General features: G+C 41.8%; 1 protein-coding gene across 13 annotated transcripts in view; it reads left to right on the forward strand.

The window, feature by feature from the left end:
* CNOT1 (CCR4-NOT transcription complex subunit 1) overlaps nt 1-13,632 on the forward strand; it is a 1,050,915-nt gene that overhangs the window by 829,684 nt on the left and 207,599 nt on the right. For all 13 annotated transcript variants that reach the window (XM_033940598.1, XM_033940586.1, XM_033940591.1 and 10 more), the window contains one exon: nt 5,486-5,628. In XM_033940598.1, the coding sequence (XP_033796489.1) occupies nt 5,486-5,628 (143 nt within the window). The remainder of the gene's footprint in view (nt 1-5,485; nt 5,629-13,632) is intronic.

Consider the following 13,632-nt stretch of genomic DNA (forward strand, 5'->3'; position numbering starts at 1 on the left):
GGCGGCTGAAGATCACTGTCTCGGGCCCAATGCACATGCTGGCCCTGTGAACCAGCAGGAAATTTCTGTGGACCGGCACCGGTCCATGGACCGGTGGTTGAAGAACACTGCTCTATGCTAAACCAACTTCATTAAATAACTATGGGGCTCATAATCGGCTCATAATCGAAAGAGAAAAACGTCCAAAAAACGGCCTAAGTCGGCATTTGGATGATCATAAATCAAAAACGTCCAAGTGCCAATAATAAAACTGGGTTTTGGACGTATTTATAAACGACATAGGCCTTCACAGTGCCGCTGAACAACCATAGCTAAATGGGGCGTTTCAGGAGGAATGTCAAGGGTGGGATTTGGGCGGGACATGGGCAGGCTTAGACTTAGTCATTCTGCATATATAACTGAAAGTTATACAGCACAGCATAGATGGAACTTGGACGTTGTGACTTAGACTATTTAAAACATGGTCTAAGTCACAAAAACCTACCTAAAGTCACCAGATAAGCACTGCAGACACAAACTACAGACCCCCACACATTACCCCAGTGATCATCAACTCCCACCCCATAAAAATCATAATCACATCTTTAAAATTCAGCCTCCAGACCATCATCACCTGGCAGCCTGGCATAGAAAAGTCTAGTCAACCTGCACAGAGGCAATTTAAGTCATTTTGGTGGTGGGTTAGGGACCCATGGAGAGGAGGACCCATGCCCATAAGCCACTGTAATCACTGCATTGCTGGTTAAACATGTGCACTCCCCTTAAAAAACTGAACCCTTTTGTACTACCCTATAAGTGACTTCTGCAGCCATAAGAGCTATTGGGGTAGTAAATAGGTGGGTCTAGGGGATTTTGGAGGTGGTTTGGGGGGTTCACCATTATCTATAAGGGAGCTGTAGTGAGATAAAGATATGGCACCCTTTTTGTGAAGTTCACAGCAGTGCCCTGTAAGGTACCCCACTATTTAGGTGCCATGTCTGGTTGTCCAGTCCATCACTTTGTAGACCCCTCCCACATCCAAAAGGTCTGTTTCTAGGCATTTTTGCCTTGGTTGAAAAGTTGGACGAAAATGTGGTATAAAGATGGACGATTTAGCAGCTTGGATGATCAGATCAGCAAGATGTATAGTTTAGATGATTTTTGAAACAGAAAATAATTTGTACGTATTTTTCGAAAATGTGTCCTAAGCTGTTTTTTTACTTTGGACGAAAACAGACTTAGACGTGCCTTTCAATTATGCCTCTCCACATGTAAAAAGCTAAAAACTTATCTTTTTTGTTTTGTTGTTCATATCGGGAAGAGACCTTACATTTCAACATGTTTCGCCCGAAGGCTGTTTCAAGAAAAGTCCCCTGCAACACAAATTTTGTATTCAGTGTACTACTAACACCACCACATTACTTAAAATCACTAATAGTATTCTTATTATAGGAATAAACCAGCTATAAAACAATGTTAACTTGAATATTTACCCCTTCTATATTTTCTCTGCACCATCCTGATCTGATAACTTCTTGTAAACCAAGATGGCGTTGGGTTTTTGTTCTGTATTAAATCCTCCCACTTCCCTGACATCAGTAATATAGCACACAAAAGGCCGAAAAGCAGCCTGTGAGTGCTGCTGGCCCGACGCTCCTCTGCCGGAAGGTATTTATGGTCGCAATCAACGAGGATCGGTTGGGAGGGAAGGATTGAGGGTCAGTGGCAGTTTGGCTGCGCAGCCAAGGCAGGGGGGAAGCACGGCTACCTACGATTAGGGCTTATTTTCGGGGGTAGGGCTTATATTAAGACCTACCCCAAAAATCATGCAAGGGCTTATTTTCAGGGTAGGGCTTATTTTCAGAGAAACACGGTAGTAGTCATCAGCACAAACACCTTCAATTTAGGATAGCTTCATCACCATCATTAGAGTTTCTGCTTATATACCTATCCCCATCAGTTTCTAAAAACTCTTTGATGTCTCTTCAATCCACTATACTTGATCATTGTTTTGTAGCTGCTATCCTTTTTCTCCTAGGAGACTTCAATATACACTTTGACAATCTATACAATTCCAGCACTTTAGATTTTCTTACACAAACTTCAGACCTTTCTTTGACTCTAATCTTTAGCCCCACTCGCTCTGCAGGTCATACCATTGATATGTTCTTCATACCTAAGATACTTTGCTCACTCTTTACAATTCAATCTAATACCTTCTTTGTTTGGACAGATCATTCTTTGATTGTATTCTCTCTCACTAAATCTTTTAGACAAACGTAAAATGCTTTCTAAAGACCACTCTTTTAGAGATCTCAGCAAAATTGATGTATCCAAAATCTCTAATTTTCTTGATCTTCAATTAGATTAATTTCACTTCCCCTGGAAGATCAATCTACCCTATGGAATAATTCCATGAAAATGTTGCTAGACAAGATAGTGCCTCTAGATCTAGAACATCATAGTACTTCATCTTATTTTAAAAATACATCTTTGGTATTCTCCCGAACTTCAACTTATTAAATGTCGATTATGCTCTACTGAAAGATGGAGACGACACCGAACTTTATCATCTCTGAACCATTATAAAAAAGATTTCTCTCTATAAATCATCCAACAGGCAAAAAAGAAATATTATTCCAAATGTATTGCTAAAACTAACAATACATCTGCTCTTTATGCAATGTTAGTTCACTTAATGTTGCAGAATAAATTTGAATCAAATGATGTCTGTGTTCCATCAGTTCGAGAAATAGCATCCTGCTTTAAAGACAAAATTCAACAAGTACAAAATATGTTTGTCTATTAAAATTTGATATGCCACCAAATCTTACAAAAGTTCTAAGTGGATTACATAAAACACTTCAACTATTACCTGCTTCCCCAAAATTAGGATCCCTGACCAAATGCATTCATTTATCTTTTAGTAGCTTTCTTGTTTTCTCTATACCAACAATATCTGACATTCAAAAAACTATTCAAACAATGAAAATGTCTAAAGCTCCATTTGACCCCATTCCATCAATCATCCTTAAATGACACTTTAACGTTTTTAGCTCCTACATTCAATGTATGATCTCCAAAATCTTATCACAAAGACTGATGCCCAAAAACTGGAAATCTGTTACTATTCGCCCCAAATTAAAATACCCAAATCTTCATTCTGATGAAAGTTCAAGTTATAGTCTAATAGCTAATCTCCCTTTCATAGCAAAGCTTGCAGAAAAAGTGGTATTTAATCAACTATCTGAATTTCTTGAAAAAAGTCCATTGCACTATAGCCAAACAGGGTTTCGATCTAACCATTCCACCGAACTTTCATTAATAGGTCTCACTACTTCAATTCTATACTTTCTGGATCATAGGAAATCGGTCCTACTAATCTCTCTTAATAATAATAATAATTTTATTTTTCTATACCGCCATAGTCAAACACAGCTGCATTCAATACTATTGATCACTCTCTTTTGTTAAATAGATGAAAAACTATAGGAGTCTCAGGAACCATCTTAGACTGGTTTTCTTCATACTTTTCAGATCACCAATATCAAGTATGCTCATGCAGCACCACTTCTGAAACCTATACCCAGGATTTTGGTGTACCACAAAGTTCTATACTATCTTCAATCTTATTCAACATCTTTCTCGCACCATTACTGACTTTAGCACATTCAATAGGCTTTACTGTATTTGCTTATGCAGATAATGTGCAACTTCTGCATCCTTTAAACTCTCAAAACCCTGCCAAAATTCAAGAAATGAATCACAAACTAGAACAAATCAATGACTAAGGGCTCCTTTTACGAAGGTGCGCTAGCGTTTTTAGCGCATGCACCAGATTAGCACGCTCTAGCCAAAAAACTACCGCCTGCTCAAGAGGAGGCGGTAGCGGCTAGAGCGCGACTATTCCGCGCATTAAGGTCCTAACGCACCTTCATAAAAGGAGCCCTAAATGAACACATGCTAAATGAACCGAAAGGTGTATGCCCAGTATATAAATAAAGAATTATGTTATGTTATTATGTTTAAATACGAGAAGCTCTTCTATTCCCATGCAATGACAAAGAAGATCTAATCTCGCCTATTTGTTTACGATCAGTATCAATTCAGATAGAAAGTACAATTAAATTACTTGGGGTAATCTTGGACAATAAATTGACTTGCCAACATCAAATTATCTCAGTAGTTCAAAATTGTTTCTACAAATTACAGATGATACGTTCAACATTCTTTGCTAAAACCTGCATCTCTTAGCATTCTAATTCATTTGCTTGTCATCTCACATCTTGACTATTGCAATTCTTTGTACCAAGGAATCTGTCAAAAAGAGAGAAGACTACAATTAATACAAAACGCTTCCGTGAAACCATTATTTAAGTCAATGAAATTTGCTCATGTCGCTCCTCTTATTGGTTCTCATTGGCTACCTATCACTCACCATCTCACATATAAAATCTTGATTATCTTCGTCAAATCTAAACAATACAACTCTCCAGTGGGTATCGACAAACTACTCTTACCATATAACCTTTCAAGAACACTACAATCAAATAATCAAAATCTTTGTCCCTTCTTTATGACATATTGTCTGACAATACAAAAATTAATTTTTTCAGTAACAGCACCCACATTATGGAATGTTATGCCTTTACATCTTCGCCAAGATTCTTCAATAGCCAAATTCAAATCCAACCTCAAAACATTCCTATTTCCAGACACCTATAATTTATCATTTTTAAAGATTTTCTTTATTACTTTAAATTTTAAGTATATTTTCCCTCCCCTTAAGGTAAACCTTTGTATTCTTTTCTTTTTTTTTTTTTTTTAATAAATATTGTATTTATCCCTTTCTTTCCTTATGTATCATGTCAATTTGCTTTTGTTATCCCTGTATCCTGTATGTATTTTAATTTTATTCTATTTCTGCTTTTATTGTTAACCACTTAGATACTTGATAAGTGGTATATCAAGTACTGAATAAACTTGAAACTTTCCAAAAAGGCAGAATAGCAATATGGGATCCATATTTACAGCAGATAATCCCCCAAGCTTCACAATGAAGCATTCAATTAGTTCCAGGAGGTGAATGACTGTGCTCCCAGTAGGTGGATGGATGAGGCAGGGTTTCACTATTCTGGATTAATGATATCAGTTTGCTCTTATGACCCCCAAACCATCACAAAGGCCCCAGACCAAGGCTTTGATTTTATGGTACTTTTGTGTACTATTGTTCAAGGGTAAGGATGGGTTTGTTTCCATTCAATTTTGTAGACTATTGTGTTTGAAGAAAAGATTCTTAACAATTCATCTGTAATATTGTCCATATGAAGCAGCTGGATGCAGTGTTTGACTCTTTTTGACTGCTGCTGCTTAAAAAAAAAGGTAAGTGTAAAGGATGTATTTATATGTTCAACTTCAGTCAAACATTTAAATCTGATCTTGTAGAATCTCCTTTTCTCCTTCCAGTCTGTTTTGGGGTTTAAAGTGTGCATATCTCCTTCTTAAGGCTGTCGAAGGGTTGCTGGATGCAACTAGTGGTGCTGATGCTGATCTCTTGCTCCGTTATCGTGAATGTCATCTCCTGGTGTTAAAAGCCCTACAGGATGGCCGTGCTTATGGATCTCCATGGTGCAACAAGCAGATTACCAGGTCAGTTTATAGAGGGGCTGTGTACAAGAAGTAATATGGATTAAGCGTAGACTAGCTTTATCTGTGCTTTTTGAAATTTTATAGAATACAATGTTCCTGTCATATGAACAATAACAACAGAAAAAGGAGAGTTCCTAATAAACAGCCATTCAAAAGAGTTTTTATTATCCCACCATATTTTTACTGCTACTATTAATTCTATAGTGCTACCACATGTACGCAGCGCTGTAACAAATGAGCAATAATTATGTTGAGGGGTCCATACTTTATTCTATTTTAATTCAGAACATATTTAATATTTATTGATTAGCGTTTGCTTGTAAACTTTCATTGATCCCCAAATCCCTTCTGAGTTTATCCTTCTGTTTTGTTAGTATGTGTTTCAGAAATAATATTGAACTGTATATGGTGATGCAGAAAATTTTTTATATCATTCTTAAAATTTGTCAGAGCTGTGTACAACTACCAAGCTCCATCGTTATGGAAGCTATGGATAGTTGTGATTTTGGAGACTTAGAACGAGAAGCAATGTACTTTCTTTTTTCCCTCCAAGGACAAGTAAGCCATATTTTTCTCACAATTGGGTGATGGAGCCCAGTGTGGATGCTGCCCAGTGTACTCCCTCTTTAAGAGGCCTTTTTTCACAAATGCATAGGTGCCTTCTTGCCCAACTTTAAACTTCTACGTTTCTTCTGGTATTTTTCCTTGTTTTCATCCATTATTTTTTGTTTTCATTCTTTGTTTCTGATGTCTTTTCGCCCAGGTTTTGTTGTCTTTCTCTTTGATCCAGAGACCCCCTTAGGCCTGAGCTCCAGCCGTATTACGTCAACCTGTTTTGAAAATGAGCAGATTTTTTTCTTCTCACTGTTGAGCCATTTGATTTTGCATTGGCTGTTTTTCCTTCACTGTCTGAGAAGGTTCCCAGTGGCTTTTAGAGATGTTTAGTGTTATCTTTGGAACTAATTCCCATAATTGATATTCACAGGGAAAACTATCCTGAACAATATTTTTTTACAAAAAATTTGTTAAACACCTTTAAGTCTAGGATGGAACAACTACCTATTTTCTCAGAAAATATCTAGACTAAAATCCCCATCTCTTTCCCTGATGGGCCAGGTCAACTGCATTGCTCTCTAAGGTGGAATAGTTACTTTAAAATTACATGCTGAGAATGACTATGATTCTCTCTGGGCAGTCTGGTAGAGTTTCTATGATTGGTTTAATGATTCTCTACTTACCACCTCTCATTCCCAACTTTCTTTTCTTTTAATTTAAAATTGTAAATTGCTTAGATACCTGTTAATTTTGCGATATATTAAATAAAGTTGAACCTTGAATCAATGTTGGCTTAAAAATATTAGTGTAGATCTTAGAAGATCATCTATCAATAAACATCCCTAATTTGATAGGAAAGAAACAGGTTAGATTCATTAAGCAACAGCAATTTGTCTTTAACCTGTTCCCCAGTACCAGTCCCTGAGGCACTTTGCTACCCTCTTTTCTTTCTTCCAAGCAGATTCTATTTGCTACTCAACCGTCTTGTCATCTGTCAGAGTATGTACTGTAGGTGAATATCTTCTGCTTGTGAACTGTTGCAAAGGAAGATGGCTGTTTTTTGGGTTGTGTTTTGTTTTTGTTTTTTTACTGCCCCTATCGTGGCACAAGAATCTGTAGGGGTTACTACTACTACTTCTACTAATCACTTACTGGCATTGGTTCAGCCCTGACCGGAAGAGAAGCTACTTTGTGTTTCCACCATGGTTCATTGTAAGACCAGTCATTTGCAGAATTGCGACTCACCTGGAATTTGTGATTCTAGTAGCTCCAGATTTGGCCTCACTGGCCATAGTATGCGGATCTGTTAAGGCTCCAATGGGACAGCTGCATCAAGCTACTGGCTCAAGGTCCAGTCTACATAGAGAGCCCAGATTGCCTACGTCATAAGGCAGGTTTATTGAACGCTCAGCCTCGGTACGCAAAGGATATTCAGAAATAGTCACTTCCACTCTTCTCCAAACTAAAAAACCTTTGACTGTTGCAGCCTATGCTAAGGCCTGGAGGGCTTTTCAGCTCTTGTATGTGAAGGATAAGGTGGAGCCTTTCAAGTCTCTGATCCCAGTGATTCTTGCTTTTCTCCAAGCATATGCAGACTAAATTTTTAAATAAATAAAGTACAGGTGGCAAATTCTCATGCTTCTGAGTTCAAATGAGAAATGTTTCGCTGGCGTCTCATCCAGATTTTGAAGGGGGTACTCAGATTGTGGCCTCTGTTATGCCAGCCCATTCCAATGTGAAATCTTAACATCATACTGAAAGAACTTTGTAAGCCCCCCCCCCCCCCCCCGTACGAAGCCCCTTCAAGAGGCGTCTGCTGGATCTCACTGTGAAGGCAGTTTTTATGGTGGCAGTAGTCTCAATGAGAAGGGTCTCAGAATTGCAGGCACACTCATGCAGAGAACCATAACTCAGAATCACGGAGGTAGACCCACAGTACCTTCCTTGCTACTGAAGGTTGTTTCAACATTTCACATCAGCAAAGAGGTCAATCTTACCCACCTTTCAGGCTACAGGTTTGGCCACGCAAGATAGAAACATAGAAAAATGACGGCAGATAAGGGCCATAGCCCATCAAGTCTGCCCACTCCACAGATCCACCCCCTAAGTCTGCTCTAGAGACGCCCCAAATGACCCATACTTAATTCCACCCTCTCAGGGATCCCACATGGGCATCCCATCTACGCTTAAAATCTGGCACGCTGCTGGCCTCAATCACCTGTATCGGAAGCTTGTTCCAATGATCAACCACTCTTTCGAAGAAGAAATACTTTCTGGTGTCGCCATGAAATTTCCCTCCCCTGAGTTTAAGCGGATGCCCTCTTGTGGCTGAGCGTCCTTGGAGAAGGAAAATATCTTCTTCCACCTCGATACGTCTGGTGATATATTTGAACGTCTCAATCATGTCTCCCCTCTCCCGAGAGAGTAGAGCCGCAATTTGTTCAGCCTCTCTTCATATGAGAGATCCTTGAGCCCCGAGACCATCTTGGTGGCCATCCGCTGAACCGACTCTGATCTTAGCACATCTTTACGGTAATGTGGCCTCCAGAATTGCACGCAGTATTCCAGATGCGGTCTCACCATAGTTCTGTACAACGGCATGATGACTTCAGGCTTCCGGCTGACGAAACTTCTGCGGATGCAACCTAACATTTGTCTTGCCTTAGATGAAGCCTTTTCCACTTGATTGGCAGCTTTCATATCCGCACTAATAGTCACTCCCAAATCCCGTTCTGTTGCAGTCCTAGCTAAGGTCTCACCATTTAAGGTGTAAGTTCTGCACGGATTTCTACTGCCGAGGTGCATGACCTTACATTTCTTGGCATTGAAGCCCAGCTGCCAGGTTGATGACCAACGTTCCAACAAAGACAGGTCCTGCGTCATACTATAGTGTAAATTGGAGCTGCTCACTATGTTACATAGTTTGGCGTCCTCAGCGAATAGTGTTATTTTACCTTGAAGCCCCTGAGTCAGGTCCCCTATGAATAATTTGAAAAGTAGCGGGCCCAAGACTGAGCCCTGTGGTACTTCGCTTGTCACTTCTGACGTTTTAGAGAGGGTACCGTTAACCACCACCCTCTGAAGTCTACCACTTAGCCAGTCCTCGACCCATGCAGTTACCGTTTCTCCCAACCCCATCGATCTCATCTTGCTCAGCAGCCTACGATAAGGGACGCTATTGAAAGCTTTACTGAAATCCAGGTATACCATGTCTAGCGATTCTCCCAAGTCCAACTTCCTTGTTACCCAGTCAAAGAAGGTGATGAGATTGGATTGGCAGGACCTACCCTTGGTGAATCCATGTTGACCGGGATCCCGTAGATTCTCCTCATCCAGGATCGTGTCTATTTTTCGTTTGATTAGTGTTTCCATGAGCTTACACACTATTGATGTTAGACTCACTGGTCTGTAATTCGCAGCCTCCTCTCTGCAACCTTTTTTGTGCAGTGGAATGACGTTAGCCGTTTTCCAGTCTGAGGGAGAGATTGAAGTGTACAGATAGCGGTTCTGCAAGGATATCACACAACTCCCCGAGTACTCTGGGGTGTAGATTGTCCGGTCCCATGGCTTTATTCACCTTGAGTGTTGTCAGCTCGCAGTGGACGTCTTCGGGTGTGAACTTGAAATTCCAAAACGGGTCTTTCGCTCTTTGCTTTGTCTGTAAGTGTGGACCATGACCTGGTGCTTCGCTGGTGAAGACCGAGCAAAAGTACTCATTCAGAAGTTCCGCTTTCTCGGAATCTAAATTTTCTTCCACTCGAATTTTGGCCTCCCTGACAGCCGTTTTGACCGCTGCAGTCCTGGCTGTATATTCAAGTTTGGCTTCCATTTTCTCCGTACGTTTGTAGGAAATTAATGCTTTTTTCTTTTCTTTAACGAGGCACGAGATCTCAGCGGTAAACCATTGGGGTTTATTGTTTCTCTGCCGTTTCTTTACTGATCTAATGTAGAGGCTTGTTGCTTCATGTATGGTAGATTTCAGGGTTGACCACATAGCTTCAACATTATCCGTCGCAGCTTGGTTCTGCAGTGCTCGGTGGACAAAATCTCCCATGCGTTCAAAGTCAGTGCCTCGGAAGTTGAGCACTTTGGTTTTTGTATTAGATCTGGGGAGACCTTTCCTGAGGTTGAACCTTACCATGTTGTGGTCGCTGGAGGCTAGCGCATCACTACCGAGACCTCTGAGATGCTTTCCCCGTTGGTAAGTACCAGGTCCAGGATAACTGGGCCCTAGTGGGCTGCAATACCATTTGTTGAAGTCGTGCTCCCTTCATGGACGTTAATAGCCTCCTGCTGCTGCTAGTCGTCGCTGAAAGTGTGTTCCAATCCGCATCAGGCATATTGAAGTCCCCTAGCAGAACAGCGTCTTCCCCATAAAGTGATATTTTCAATGTCTTCAATTAGTTCCGTGTCTTTGTCTTCCAGTTGTTTTGGAGATCTATACACCACACCAAGATATAGGCATTTTTCTCTGCCTCTGGCCAGGTTCACCCAGAGGGATTCCCTGGTGTACTTGACATCTGTGATCCTGGTCGTTTTGATGTCCTCTTTAATGTATAGTGCTACCCCTCCTCCTAACTTACCTACTTTGTCTTGACGGAGTAAGTTATAGCCTGATATAGCCATGTCCCACCCATGAGAGTCTGTGAACCAGGTATCGGATATTGCCACTATGTTCAGGTCAGCATTTATCATTTCGGTCTCCAATTCTAGAATTTTATTGCCTAAACTGTGAGCATTTACATACATAGCCCTCCACACCCTGTGTTTGATAAGTCCCTGTAGAGAATTTCCCATCTGAGCCAATGTGTCTCCTAGAGAATCGTATGCAGTGAGGGTACTTACCTCGGACCTAGAAGCGGAGTTACGACTCACCTCATCAGGATTGTTACTTACTGCTCTGGTATGTGATTGGGTACCCTCCCCCATCTTACCTAGTTTAAAGCCCTGCAAAGCAGGCGTGCTAGTCTGTGTCCGAAGACGTTCTTACCTCTATTGGACAGGTAGAGTCCGTCTGGTCCCTGAAGTCCCTGCAGCGTCTCTCCATGATGTAGAAATCCAAAGTTCATTTCCGGCACTCATTTGTCCTCAGGATACGTTCGTCTCTGGCCCTTCCCTTACCTCTGACTGGAAAGATTGAAGAGAAGACAACCTGCGCTCCTGTCCGCTTCAGCCTCTCCCCCAGAGCTCTGAAGTCTCTAGTCGTGTCCTCTGGGGTGTTCCTGGCAGTATCATTCGTTCCAACATGGATGAGCAGCATGGGGAAGTAGTCCTGGGGCTTGAGAAGTCTATCAAGACAGGCGGTCACATCTCGGATTCTGGCTCCAGGCAGACAGCAGACCTCCCTCGATTGCATGTCTGGTCTGCAAATTGGACCCTCAGTGCCCCTCAGCATGGAGTCCCCAATGACTATTACTCTACGCTTCTTCTGGGGGGTTCGATCCGATGTCCCCGGAGATGGAACCGTGTGTTGAACCCGCTCCTGTTCCTTGTCGGCAGTCTCTTCCTGCAGGGCCTAGAATCTGTTCCTCAGGATAAGTTGTGGGGTCGATGTGGTGCTACCCTGGTAAGAAAAAGAAGAAGAAGAAGGTGAAGAGATTGAAAGAGGGGAGGATGGGGATTTCCTACGTTTACCTGTGGAGGATGTCACTAGCTGCCAGGAGTCAGCATCCTCAGCCATTTCCTGGACCCCTGTGGTTGGATTCAAGGCCGTCGGTCTGGGCGTCTCATGGAAGGATCCGTCACAGGCCTGCTCAGTGATTTGGGACAGTTCCTGCACTACCTCATCGATGTAGGCCTCATCCTCTCTGATGCTTCTCAGGCGTTGCACCTCCTCCCTGAGACTTCTTAGTTCCTGCATGATGTCCTCGTTCAGCTGACCGACCTCCTCTGTCTGTGTGGAGACTGTAGTGTACTCCTGGGGGCTGGCCTCAGTCTGCACGGAGACCTCCGTCCACCGTCCTGAGTCCTCCTCCTTCTGTATGCGGGCCGTATGGAGAGTTTTAATCCACTATTTAGAATGGACAAATGGCTTTCATTTTTCTGATCATTTTTTTGTTCTGACCAGTTAGTCAAAACAAGGCAGACCAGCTTCCAAGGCATCTATTGCCAGATGGATTCATATAGTAATTTCATTGATGTATGTTGCTTGTGGCAAACAGCCGCCTATTTCTCTCAAAACTCATTTGACTAGAAGTGTAGCGGCTTCCTGAGCTGAGACCATGGCAGTGCCTCCCAAAGAGATCTACAGAGCATCTACTTGATCTACTCTCCATACCTTTATAAGATTCTACAGAATGGACGTGGCAGCTTGAGAGGATACCACTTTCTGGTCCTCGGTTTTGCAGGCAGGCTCATCGGTCTCACCCTAGGTATTTGCCACTGCTTTGGTATGTCACCTACAGTAAAGGCTCCTATGTTTATATAACAGAATGGAAGATTAGGTTTTTACCTGGATAATCTTCTTTCTGTTAAAGCAGATCGGAGTCTGTACAGTCTACCCTGTCAGTTTTCATTGTGCCTGCTTTCTGTCAGTTGGAAGTACATTTAATCATATAGGACTAATAAAGCCATGAGTTTGTTGAGCGCCTGAGCTCCATATGTGTTTGTGTTTGCTGCACATAGCAGGGTGGTCATTGGTACTAACTATTGGTACAGGGTGGTCAATGGTACTAACTATTGCTCTTCTTTTTGAGTTAAAGAGCAGAACAGAAATGTACTGTTTTGGAGAAGTTCCTCATGCCCCTCCTTTTGCTTTCTTATGTTATAGTGGTATTGATTAATTTGGTACAAACTGAAGAGGACACTGTACTCCGCTGAAGGAGGAGCTGAAAGATGTGATCAACATCTTTCTGCAGCAGTTCATGGCCAGTGGATATTCACCTACCGTACAGAATCTTATGTGTATTGATAGAAAGAAGATTATCCAGGTAAGAAAAAGTTTTATTAAAATTTGATTAATCCCTTATCATAAATTCTAAGCAATGTACAATTAATAGAACCTAATCTTCCATTCTAGTATTTCAGGCCAGACTTGTTCCCATGTCCTCTGCCTGCACACACAGAATAGGAGCCAGAGAGATCCAGCATGAAAATTTTTGGCACTAATCTAGACCATTGATGTCTGTATCAGATGCATCAGACCTGATGCAGCAGCTACCTATGATACTTGGTATGCATCAGCATCGAGAAGGTCTTCCCCTGCCTTGAAGTTAGGCTCTATGGTTGTGCCCCAGGACCAATCCACTTCAGACCTGACAGTGAGAAGGCATGAAGATTCAATCATCCTCGTTAGTATTGCAGGACCCCTAATGCTTGACACCAGCCCAAATCTATGAATAGCATGCATCAGTCCCTTTCGAAGTACAGTATTGGGAGCTCTGGGTCATTGGTGTTGCTGGCACCTGAGAAGCATCGGCATCAAAAGGGGTGCTCCCCCAGCACCAGCAG

This window comes from Geotrypetes seraphini, chromosome 4 (genome assembly GCF_902459505.1).
Source record: "Geotrypetes seraphini chromosome 4, aGeoSer1.1, whole genome shotgun sequence".
Lineage (NCBI taxonomy): Eukaryota > Metazoa > Chordata > Amphibia > Gymnophiona > Dermophiidae > Geotrypetes > Geotrypetes seraphini.